General features: G+C 32.8%; 1 protein-coding gene across 1 annotated transcript in view; it reads right to left on the reverse strand.

Moving 5' to 3' along the window:
* Window positions 1-13,954, reverse strand: part of LOC134700540 (uncharacterized) — a 48,790-nt gene that overhangs the window by 6,252 nt on the left and 28,584 nt on the right. The window contains exon 7 of the mRNA XM_063561923.1: window positions 10,596-11,037. Coding sequence (XP_063417993.1) covers window positions 10,596-11,037 — 442 coding nt within the window. The remainder of the gene's footprint in view (window positions 1-10,595; window positions 11,038-13,954) is intronic.

A 13,954-nucleotide genomic window follows, 5' to 3' on the forward strand; every position in this document is an offset into this window, starting at 1 on the left:
AGTACATGTATATGGTATTTCTTAAACTATTCTAAAACAAGATCATGCAATTTTTAAAAAAATTTAAGAATAGGTTTACTATTTTAAGAATTTTTTGTGCAATATTTTAGGTCTGAAATCACTAGTGTTAATGTTTACACATTCTTTAAAACAAGCAAGAGTGCACAATCCGAAATGTCTCTTCTTCTTTACTGTCCATTGGTTTTATATTGTTAGTCCTAAAAATAAAGCTTTACCACAAGTATTACACAAACTTAACACGAAACAAGAAATTGAGGTCAATGTCAGATAAACCAAACAGGAAATACATGTACACCTTATAATCATTCAATACACCAAATATCGTTGACCTATTACTTAAAGTTTCTAAGAAACACTAAACCAGGAAAACTAAACATTGTCCAATAAACCATGAAAATGATGTCAAGGTCAGATGAACCATGTCAGACAGACATATACAGCTTACAATCAATCTATGCATCAAATATAGTTGACCTATTGCTTACCGGGCATAGTATAGAAACAAACTTAACCATGAAAACATAACATTGACCAATGAACCATGAACATGAGGCCAAGGTCAGATGATACCTCCCAGACAGACATATGCACCTTACAACCTAATTCCATACAACACATATAGTTGACCTACTAGTTTAAGAAAAACAGACCAAACACAAAAACGTAACACTGAGCAATGAACTATGAAAATGAGGTCAAGGTTAAATAAAACCTGCAAGACTGACATTATCATCATAAAATATTTACATACACCAAATATAGTTGACCTATTGCATATGATATTAGAAAAAAAGACTAAAACACAAAAACTACACATTTACCACTGAACCATGAAAATAAGGTCAAGATCAGATGACACCTGCCAGTTGGACATGTACATCTTACAATCATTCCATACACCAAATATAGAGACCTATTGCTTATAATATCTGATATATGGACTTGACCTTGAAAACTTAACTGTGTTCACTGATCCATGAAATGAGGTCGAGGTCAGATGAAAATGGTCTGACGGGTATCATATTACTCATAATACGAAAGAAATTAACATTAATTACAAAAAATCTTATCTTTTTTTTTCTCAAATAGTCACGGAACCATTAAAATGAGGTTAAGGACAATGGACATATGACGGACGGAAACTTCATAACATGAGGCATCTATATACAAAATATGCTTTTTAATCTTTGATTTGTTGGTTTACAGATTTTTTATTTTAAAAAGACGGGTCGATTGGTCGATTTTTTTTTCAAATCCTACAAGATACTCATATGCATATGTATATAATAAATGTATTTCAGCTTTGTAACAATATTTTTGATATGCTTTTTTAAAGGGTGTCATCATGTCTTAAATTTATTTCCGAACATTATTGCCCAGCTGTTTTAAACCATCGTCATCTAAGATTGTTAAAAGGAAAATATTACCACAGTTAATAAAATGCTTCGCCGAAAGCAGACTGATAAGACCACAGAGGTGAAACCCTGAATAGTTGGGGAAGTTTGGACACACTATTCAATCTTGATACTGTCTGAATTTGGATTGTGATCAAATTTTTGACATAATATAGGTTTCTCAATAAATGTGGTCAAAGATCTTAAATTTTAAAATGGGACATTTAATTTACCTAGTATGGTCTGATATCCAAAATCTAACAACATGGTTAGATTCAGCATATAAAAAACACCAACTATTTAATTTCACTAGAAATCAAACAAAGTTTAATTTTGGACCCTTCAAACCTTTATATGGACTTATTTGAAAAAAGAGGCCAAAATAAAAATTCTTAATGCACAATAAGAATCAGCATATCATAGAGCCGCAATAATTCAGTTTTTGATGAAATCAAACAAAGTTTAATTTTGGACCCTTTGGACCTCAATGAAGACCAATTTAAAAATGGGGCCCAATATCCAAAATAGTAATACAAGGTTATAACCCCCAACATGTAAAGACTTTAAATCAATCCCATTGGAATTGGTTAAAAGATTTGTATTTATTTTCAATTGAAGATTTCTTGCTATTGTGCAATACTGTGTTATTGCTCAATACTATGCTATTACGCAATACTGTGCTGTTGCACAATACTTAGTTCATCTGTTATATATACATAGATTCTACCACTGCATCGAGTGTGATACAATATTTATCCACTCGAGACAGTTAAATTTTCAAATTTAAAACACAAGGCTCGCCAAGGTTTTAAATATTTAAAATTTAACTGTCGAGAGTGGATAAATATCGTATTACACGAAATTTGGTGGTAGAATCTGTTTCTCTAATGATTTTCAAACGATATGCAGGCAAACGTATTCCTTCTTTTCGAATGATCTGCAAAAAGATGTGTTCTTTCTATGTGACGTCATCAGGCATGGTCGCCTTTTTTCATGCCGTCGCAATAGGATTCAGAGGAAAGCAAGAAAATTCGACGTCATAATCGGATTTTAACCAATGAAAAACTGAGATCAAACGAATCACACATTGATTAAATTTTTTATACAACGGGTGCAGAAAGGGATAAATTGACGAAGAATTAGAGAAAATAATTTACACACCCTGTTTGGTGTTTATCTCATGCCATATCAGTATTTGTTGCGTTCATATATAAATCAGAAATAATCAATGTGAAAATGGAAAAATTTTGGGGAAAAAAATAAAATTATGAAACCCCCCTCCCCCCATAAAAAATATCAACCCTCAAAAAAAATTGAACCCCCCCCCCCCCCCAACTTTTTGTGAACTCCATTTTCTTTTTTAATTTTGAAAATTATTTTCTTTTCAGGAAAAATACTTGTTTTTTGCCCCTAAATTCTAAACGTTTGGGCCAATTACCCAAACGCAATCCCAGCCTTCCCTTTGTGGTATGGAACCTTGTAGTACAATTTCAGAGAGATCCATACACTTAAACACAAGTTATTGGCTGGAAACTAGAACACTTAGGAGATAACTGTATTGTATTTTAAGCTCTGACAGCATCAATTGGGGATTTGGTGGTCGCAAATTAAGTTTACTGGCGACGCGCAATTGATGCCGTCAGAGCTTAAAATACAATATTTTTATCTCCATTCTAATATAATGAAACTGACAGAAATCAACGTTAAAACATGTAATTTGTCGTCTGCGCTTGCGTGTACGTCCCACAGCATCAATTGTCAATTGATGCCATGTAAAAAAGTGACGTTATCCAATCAAAATGAACGTTACAAACGTTGTTGCATTAGAATGCTTGTTAATGGCCCCTATATTGCCCTAATTCCTGGACCTTTGGGGCAATTACACCCAAACTCAATCCTAGCCTTTCCGTTTTTGTATGGAATCTTGTGGAACAATTTCAGAGAGATCCAGTCACTTACGCACAAGTTACTGTCCTGATACTACAGAAATGCATGTTTTTGGCTCCTTGTAGGCTTCTTATTCCTAAACTGTTGGTACCATAACCACCAAAATCAATCCCAACCTTTCTTTTGTGGTATTGAATCTTCATTCATAGAGATCCATTCACTTAAACTGAAGTTATTGTCCGGAAACCAAATGTGTCTTCAGACGACAACGACAACTTGATAGCATTATACAAATACATTTTTTTTGCAGTCGTACAAAAAGAAAAGAAAATGGTAATTTCACGAATGATTAAAACTCAGCTTGACCTCGCTTTTGATCAACTTTCAGGAAACAAGGTGAATGATGGGTTTCAATGACAAAACACTTGAAATAAGAATTGCAACCTATCGCACGAAAATAATTTTCCATCTGTTCATAAATGATCATGAAGTAGCGTCCAAAGAACAAACACGGATATAATGTCTTCCTTTGGCAGGCTATCCAGCTTTTGATATTCAATAGATAAACATTCTTTTTCAATCTATGAAAGAAAAAAATTTCCAATTGTTTATAAATATCTGTTATTTTCATCTTGACTTCTTTCATGTTTGGAAGTGTCCATCTCATATTCGAGATAAAAAATCAACAGTATTGTGACTATAAAATGAAAACAAACTTGTTTCAATGGGCTTTTATTAGTGTTCGTTAAACTATTTGAGCAACAATATTTCAAGATCTGTTTTGAAACAAAAACGCTACAGATCATTTATATAGATTTTTAATTTTTTTTTAACACCACTATGTTTTTCTATAAGCTTAAATAATGCATTTAATTTCTCGAAAACGCCACTGCACATGTATTTCTACCTATATTTCAGGAATAATGTATTTGTAAGGGCTGGCAGGAACAAACAAACATGAAAAGTCCATTTTTTTTCTAAAAATCCGAAAAATAGGGTGTCGGCTGATCTGTTAACTTGTGTATAAACAATGATTAACAAATTTGTCTGGATAGGGGAAATCTGATGTAAACAACTGACATTTAGATTATTCACCTTTTCATGAAAATACTGACCAAGTGTTTTACAGTATTATTAAAATAATATATATACTTGAATTGTTTTACATGTCTTATCGGGGCCTTTTATACCTGACTATATGCGGTATGGACTTTGCTCATTGTTGAAGGCCGTACGGTGACCTTTAATTGTTAATGTTTGTGTCATTTTGCATGTTTTGGTCTTTTGTGGATAGTTGTCTCATTGGCAATCATACCACATCTTCTTTTTTATATATATATATTCAAAGAAATTATTTTAGAAAATTAAAGGAAAAACAACTGGTTTTATTTAACTAGAGGCTGTCAAGAGCTTGTGTCGCTCATCTGTATTTACTGTGGTTTTGGAAATCATGCAAACTAAGGTCAAAATCATAAGAAATAGTATGATATACCCTAACAATAATTGAGGCCAAGTTTGGTTTAAATTAAAGCATCTCATCCCACTAGTAACTAGTCTTACAATAGTTACTGAAGACCTCTAATCATTATTTAAACTAGTTTTTTTAAAAGATGTGACCATTTGAAATTGTTGGGTTTTTTTTACAATTTTCCCATAGACTTCCATAATAAATCCCTATGTTCCATTTGAGGCCAGGTTGCATGGATGGCAGGGTAATCGGATACATTTTTCAATCAGTAAAATTGTGGCTAAGTTTAATTCTATTTGGCCCGGTAGATTAAGTGGAGAAGATAACAAAAATTTAGAAACAAAATTGTTAAAAATTCACTATAAAGGGCAACAACTTCTTAAGGGGTGAATTGACAAATTTGGTCGTATTGACTTATTTGTAGATCTTATTTTGCTAAACATTCCTGCTGTTTACAGTTTAACTCTATCTATAAAAATATTCAAGATAACCAGAAACTCCAAATTTCCTTAAAATGACCATATCTGGGACAGCAATCTAACATCGGGTTGTCTGATTCGTCTGAAAATTTCAGGCAGATATATCTTAACCTGATGAACCTTTCTACATATGTCAGATTTGCTCTAAATGCCTGAGTGTCAGACATATAAGACATAAACTGCATTTTACCCCTATGTTCTATTTTAAGCTATATTGGCCATCTTGGTTGGCAGGCGGGGTTTCTCATTTCTCAAACTAGATGCCCTAATCCCTGCTAATGATGACTGTGGCCATGTTTGGTTAAATTTGTCTCAGTAGTTTCAGAGAAGATTTTTGTAAAAGATTACAAAATTTACGAAAAATTGTTAAACAAGAGCATGAAGAGTTCACACACTGAAATGTCTCCCCTTCTTTACAAGTCATTGATATTATGTTGAAAGTCCTAAATATAAAGCTTTATTACAACTGTCACATAAACTTAACATTTACCAAGAAAATTAAAATTGACCAATGAACCATGAAAATGAGGTCAAGGTCAGATGAACCATGCTATGCAGACATGTACAGCTAACAATTCTTCCATACAACAAATAAAGTTGACCTATTGCTTATAGTATAAGAAAAACATACCAAAATGCAAAAACTTAACACTGAGCAATGAACTGTGAAAATGAGGTCAAGGTCAAATAAAACCGGAGCGACCGACATATAGATCATAAAGTATCTCCATACACCAAATTAAGTTGACTTATTGCATATAGTATTAGATAAAAAGACAAAAACTCCAAAACCTAACTTTGACCACTGAACCATTTAAAAATGAGGTCAAGGTCAGATGACACCTGCCAGCTAGACATGTAGACCTTACAGTCCTTCCATACACCAAATATACTACACATATTGCTTATAGAATCTGAGATATGGACTTGACCACCAAAACTTAACCTTGCTCACTGATCCATGAAATGAGGTCGAGGTCAAGTGAAAACTTTCTGACGGGCATGAGGACCTTGCAAGGTAGGCACATACCTAATATAGTTATCCTATTACATATAATAAGAGAGAATTTAACATTACAAAAAATCTTAACTTTTTTTCAAGTAGTCACTGAACCATGAAAATGAGGTCAATTACATTGGACAATGAACGACGAAAACTTCTTAACATGAGGCATCTATATACGAAGTATACAGCATCCAGGTCTTCCAACTTCTAAAATATCAAGCTTTAAAGAAGTTAGCTTACGCCGCCGCCGGATCACAATCCCTGATGTCAAGCTTTTGTCGCAGTCTCGACAAAAAATGACTAAAAAGGGAAATAACTCCCTTAGCGGTCAATTGACAATTTTGGTCATGTTGGTTCATATGTAGATCTTTGTTTGCTGATCATTATTGCTGTTTACAGTTTATCTCTATCTATAATAAGATTCAATATAATAACCAACAAGAGGCTATTTAGCCCACACTGAATAAAATTTTTATTAATATGATTAGCAGAGAATAAAAAAACTTAATAATAATTTAAAATCATTTTATCCCAATATCAAGCATTAAAAAATACACTGAGTACAATAAAAAAAAAATGAAGATGCTCATATTGAATAAATAATTTATAACTTTATAATATTAATTAAAAGCATGAAGACACATTTGTATATACATTTTTAAATATTTTATTTTCAAAAATATTTACAAAAAAGTTGATGTCCAAATTTTTGTAAAATCTATGGTTTAACTATCCTGCCATGCTATAAAAACAGTGTTATGTAAAACTACCTACATCTTAAAAAAGTTGTTTGCTACGAATTTCAAGAGGACACATGATTTAACATTTTAATTTGTTACAAAACCAGTTATTTGCCTTTGAAAGTTGTTTTAATCTAGCACAGGATAAATGTTGCCACTCCAAACAGGAACTACACATTACACTGGCTTCCTTTGAATCTGCATCATGTGTGCATATGGTTCTTTTATTTCTCTTTATAAACACTCTTAATAGCTTCCCATGCATCTTTTTTTTTCTTTATTAAATCAATATTTACAATTGAGTCCAAACAAGAGGCAGTTAAAAGTTCAGGTCTTGCTTCAACTTGTTCTTCGGTTATAAAAATGTTGTTATTAGCAGCATGTTTTGCTAAATCGATTCCAACAAACCGTGTAATAAAAAAAATCTGATTTCTTTGGAACATTTCTTATCAAATGGTCCACAATTGCTTTCGGGTACTCTTTTTTGGAAGACCGATGACTGTTTGTTGTAGTTGTCCATATAATTTCTCTATCACTGCTCCAGTTTTACTTAAGACCGTTGTGAAAACTGTTTCTGGATATATGCCCAAGCATATGATGTCACCAATTCTTGATGTTTATATTCAGATGAATCATTCGAGAATGCTAAAACAGAGTCCTCTTTTGAAATATACCACTTAATAGTCTTGAGGTCTCGTTCTTTTCGCAAAGAATTTAAAGCAATCAGAAAGTGTTCAGCAAAAAACGATACTGTTGTCAAGTCATTAAAGATTGCATATGTTGGCGTTAATATTGAGTCACTGAGAAGGTCTTTGCATCGGAACTAAACACATTTATTCTAAAAACAGTTGTTGGCATGACACGGGTTATGTTCTTCTCATATATGTTATGATGGTATGATACTAAACCCCTAACCCCTGATTGTGCCTGATGTTCATATGATGAAATCATAATCTTTCAGTCAGTTTAATTGAAGTCTGGAGCTGGCATGTCAGTTAACTGCTAGTAGTCTGTTGTTATTTATGTATTATTGTCATTTTGTTTATTTTCTTTGGTTACATCTTCTGACATCAGACTCGGACTTCTCTTGAACTGAATTTTAATGTACATATTGTTATGTGTTTACTTTTCTACATTGGTTAGAGGTATAGGGGAGGGTTGAGATCTCACAAACATGTTTAACCCAGCCGCATGTTTGCGCCTGTCCCAAGTCAGGAGCCTCTGGCCTTTGTTAGTCTTGTATTATTTTAATTTTAGTTTCTTGTGTACAATTTGGAAATTAATATGGCGTTCATTATCACTGAACTAGTATATATTTAGTTTAGGGGCCAGCTGAAGGACGCCTCCGGGTGCAGGAATTTCTCGCTAAAGACCTGTTGGTGACCTTCTGCTGTTGTTTTTTAATTTGGTCGGGTTGTTGTCTCTGTGACACATTCCCCATTTCCATTCTCAATTTTATATACAAATGTGTTTTCATGCTTTTGATTGATATTATAAAGTTATAAACTATTTATATATGAACATCTTCAATATTTGTTTTTTGTTGTACTATATTTCCTGAGTGTGTCATAGTAGTCTCAGATATTTCTAATGCTTCATATTGTTATAAATGATTTTAAATAATTATTAATCCTTTTTATTCTCTGCTAATCACATCAATGAACAGTTTTATTCAGTGCCGGCTAAATAGCAAATTTGCTATTTTGCCGGTGCCGGTCAAATAGCAAATTTGCTATTTAGCCGGTGCCGGTCAAATAGCCACTGCCTTAACAAAAATCAAAATACAAACAACATTCTACAAAACACAATATAGACAACTAAGACTGGGCAACACACTCTACCACAAACCAGTGCACATCTCAGATGCTCAGGTAAACAGATCCTACTCCACATGTGGCACCCGTGGTGTTGCTCATGAGCATACAAATACAAAGTGTAAAGAGTCTTCAACGGGTAGAGACCGTGGCAGTCTCACAACACCAGGCTAAGGGTTCGCTGTTCCTATTCTGACTGAGTATTTATACATCCCACACAGCTAAATGGCAAGGTTTTATTGTTTTTCAGAAAGGAACATATTTCTATACCCCAGTTACCCTTGAGGTAGACAAATGTCTAGCAAACATCATTAATTCGGGCCATTTCAATTGATTTTTTATAGCTTGCTGTTCGGTGTGAGCCAAGGCTCCGTGTTGAAGAACGTACTTTGACCTATAATGGTTTACTTTTACTAATTGTGACTTGAATGGAGAGTTGTCTCATTGGCACTCATACCACATCTTCTTATATCCAAGTATACAAAATCTGTAAACATATTCAATGATGACTAATAAATTGGACCATCTGCATTAGATTCACTTAAGGACAAATACATTAAAATAATTCATACATCTTTCCCATGAAAAATATACAAGATATTTTCCTAAATGTTTTCTTGTTTTGTGTCTTTAATATATAGACACATTTTCTTATATCTGAAAATTTCATATTATTAATAAGACGTATAAAATATATTTAGAAACACATATTAGTTGTTCTGTACATAACGAATTTGGTGTTAGCAATATTTTCATTACAGATTTCCTGCATGTAATGAGAAACTTTGAATAATACGGAGACAGTCCAATATTGGTTCAATTTTTAAGTTAAGTCCAATATTTCGACTTTGGTACACTATTTCATCTAGACCATTATGTTCTATAACTTAACGAATATACATCTTGGTCAACTATTTCATCTTAACCATTACTCTCTTTAATTCTACAAAAAGACAGCTTGGTCCACTATTTCATCTTAACCATTTCACTCTTTAACTGTACGAAGAGAGTGTGGTTCACTATTTCATCTTGGTTATTTCTTTTTATAACATTATGAATAGACAGTGAAATTCACTATTTTATCTTAGCCATTATACGTTCCTAAACTCTATGAATAGACAATTTAATTCAAAATTTCATCTCAGCCATTATGCATCCCTAAACTCTATGAATCGACAGTGTGGTTGACTTTTTCATCTTGGTCATTGTATTCCTGAACTCCATGATTAATCAGGTTGGGTGAATTCTTCATCCGGGTCATTTATTTCTATAACTTTATGAAGAGACAGTTGAAGACGGACTTTAATTGGTAGCAATACATCTCAATATAAAGATGAAGGCCTTCTAGTCAAAATTGATCAGTCTAATGTCAATAAGATGGTAGTATGTATATTTCTAAGAAAGTGCCTAAATAACTGTTTGCAATAAAACTCGTGCGGATGAGCTTATTTCTCTACTGTGTTGGAATAAATTCAACTTCAATATCCATTCCTGAAATGAAAACAAAATAAATCACAACTCACAACTGCACAGATAATTTTAGTTACCGTTTTAAATTCTACTCCAAAAATACAGAGATAAACAATTTTTGGGATCAGTAGAAAAAGAAGCTATAGTGATTATCTTGCAATGGAACACTTTTCTAAAAAGAAACTGTTCTCTAAATACATGTAATTAAGTTTGCATCGCTTATACTGTTTGAATAAAATCATAATGAACTTTGTGAACACATTTTGTTTTTATAAAGGCTAAGAATTTCAACTGTTTAATAATAAACCATATTTACCTAATATTTCATCAACTTCCTCGGCAGAAATGGTTTTAGTTAAAATTGCATTCAGGTGATCTGTATAAAGCCTTGCTGGTTTGTTACATTGATCAAACCGTTTTAAAAGATCACTTAATATGTTACACAACTCATTAAAACGTGTATCTCCAAGTTCAAATTCCCCTGAGTGTTGTAGATCATTCCTTGTTAGTCTTATGCGCTCAATATCATCTCCAATAGCTATGTCTGTAACTTTAAGAGCGTTCCATACCCCTCCCCATCCATTAGTTGGAATATGTTTGTTTAGTCTCCTGTGCTCACTGTACAAGTATGTTATATCACAATCACTCCTTGGACGTAGATGTTGTTTATCTGGTTTTAAAAGGTCGTATAAAACATCAGTAAGAATATTCAGAGCAACCATCCCCATCTTTGTAAAATTTATTTCCTCGTTGGTGAACTGAAAAGAAGATAAAAGTAAAGAATTGTAAAGTAAAATATCAAAAAGGCCAAGATAATCTAGAAAAAGGCTTATTCTAATTTGACGCTCTTCAAACAACTTAACTCCACATGAATATACTGTATGTCAGCTGATCATGAATGTCAAGATTTGTTTAGGCTGTTCCAATATTCATACTTCCACATCGTAGACTTTTTTTATTAAATGAGCTATGCCAGTTGACCCGATGTCAATCTGTGTAAGTGATGTCATTGAAAATTTACTCTCACTGTGACATTAGCATTGTGACATTGAAAATGTACAAGAAAATGTATGAAAGTGAAGGTTACCATCCTGATAATTAAACGATGATATGAATTTGTTGAAAGTTCATTTTCTAAAAAAACAAGAGGCTCTCAAGAGCCTGAATCGCTCACCTTAATTTTTGGGGTTAAATCTATCATCAATGATTATTTTGGCTTTTCAATTTATTTAAATGTTCTTTGAATCGTCCTATTTTCTTCAAAAGCAAAAAAAACAAAAACATTTTCTCCTATGTTCTATTTTAGCCATACTATGTTTCTTGACATACAAGGAAATAAAATATAAAATTTATACTAGATACTCTGAAACTCATTTAGCCTAAGTTTGGCTGAAATTGATACAGCGGTTTCAAAGGAGAAGATTTTTTAAAGTGAGTCAACATGATGAACAAATTGTGAAAAAAGTCTTTAAAGGGCAATAACTCCTTAAGGGGTCAATTGACAATTTTGGTCAAATTGACTTATTTGTAGATCTTACTTTGCTTAACATTTTTGCTATTAACAGTTTATCTGTATCCATAATAATATTCAAGATAATAACCAAAAACTGCAAAATTTCTTTAAAATCATCAATTCAGGGGCATTATACCTGAAAAACCAGTTACCCAATTCGGCTGAAAATTTCAGAACAGGTAGACCTCGACCTAATAAATACTTTAACTTCTTGTCTTATTTGCTCTAAATGCTGGAGTTTTTGAGATATAAGCCAAAAACTGCATTTTACCCTGTGTTCTATTTTTAGCCATGACGGCCATGTTTTTTGACAAAATAGAAAATAAAACACAAACTATATTTTATACACCCTACTGATCATTCAGTTGAAGTTTGGTTGAATTTGGTTGAGTAGTTTTAGAGGAGAAGATTTTTAAACGTTAGCAAATATGATGAACAAATTGTGAAAAATTGTCATTAAAGGACAATAACCCGTTAAGGGGTCAATTGACAATTTTGGTCATATTAACTTATTTGTAGATCTTACTTTGCTGATCATTTTTGCTGTTTACAGTTTATCTTTATCTATAATAATATTCAAGATAATGACCAAAAACTGCAAAATTTCCTTAAAATTACCAATTAAGTGGCAGCAACCCAACAATGGGTTGTTTGATTCATCTGAAAATTTCAGGGCTGATAGATCTTGACCTAGTGAACATTTTTACCACTGTCAGATTTGCTCTAAATGCTTTCGTTTTTGAGATATAAGCCAAAAACTGCATTTGACCCCTATGTTCTATTTTTAGCAATGGCGACCATGTTTGTTGATAGATCAAAACTTCGGATACAATTTATAAACTAGATACCCTAAGGAACATTCAGTTAAAGTTTGGAAGTATTTGACCTAGTAGTTTCAGAGGAGAAGATTCTTGAAATAGTTTACGACGACAGACGACGGATGACAACGGACGCCAAGTGATGGCATTCGCTCACTTGGCCGTTCGGGCCAGATGAGCTTAAAAAAAAACAAGAGGCTTTCAAGAGCCTGAATCGCTCACCTTAATTATTTTGGTTAAATCTCTCATCAATGATTATTTTGGCTTTTCAATTTATTTAAATGTTTTTTGGATCGTCCTATTTTCTTCCAAAGCCAAAAAAAATAATCATTTTCCCCTATGTTCTATTTTAGCCATAGTAGCTATGTTTCTTGACATACAAGGAAATAAAATATAAAATTTATACTAGATACTCTGAAACTCATTTAGCCTAAGTTTGGCTGAAATTGATACAGCAGTTTCAAAGGAGAAGATTTTTTTAAAGTAAGTCAACATGATGAACAAATTGTGAAAAAAGTCTTTAAAGGGCAATAACTCCTTAAGGGGTCAATTGACAATTTTGGTCACGTTAACTTATTTGTAGATCTTACTTTGCTGAACATTATTGCTGTTTACAGTTTATTTCTATCTATAATTATATTCAAGATAATAAACAAAAACAGCAAAATTTCCTTAAAATTATCAATTCAGGGGCAGCAACCCAACAACAGGTTGTCTGATTCATCTGAAAATTTCAGGGCAGATAGATCATGACCTGATAAACAATAATACCCATGTCAGATTTGCTCTAAATGCTTCGGTTTTTGAGTTATAAGCCAAAAACTGCATTTGACTCCTATGTTCTATTTTTAGCAATGGCGACCATGTTCGCGATAGATCAAAGCTTCGGATACAATTTATAAATTAGATACCCTAAGGAACATTCAGTTAAAGTTTGAAAGTATTTGGCCCAGTAGTTTCAGAGGAGAAGATTCTTGAAATAGTTTACGACGACAGACAACGAACGACAGACGACGGACGACGACGGACGCCAAGTGATGGCATAAGCTCACTTGGTGAGCTAAAAAAAGGAGGAAGGATTGATTTAATTGCTTCACTCATAAAGTAATCAATTATACGAATGAAATTGATATATGTGTACATATTTATTTGTGTTCTGCATACAATACTTGTTGAAAGCATTACAAATCCATCCTCTTTCATGGACAGTGCCATTTTGAATTGTGATAACTTGATAAACTCAAATCTTTTTTTTGTAATGATAAGAAGTTTCCTGGTTAATATTATCTTGCTAGTTTAACTTAAAGAGCTTACAATGACCAGATTGTGGTCACAACTTTTGAC

Source organism: Mytilus trossulus, unplaced genomic scaffold (assembly GCF_036588685.1).
Source record: "Mytilus trossulus isolate FHL-02 unplaced genomic scaffold, PNRI_Mtr1.1.1.hap1 h1tg000158l__unscaffolded, whole genome shotgun sequence".
Taxonomy (NCBI): domain Eukaryota; kingdom Metazoa; phylum Mollusca; class Bivalvia; order Mytilida; family Mytilidae; genus Mytilus; species Mytilus trossulus.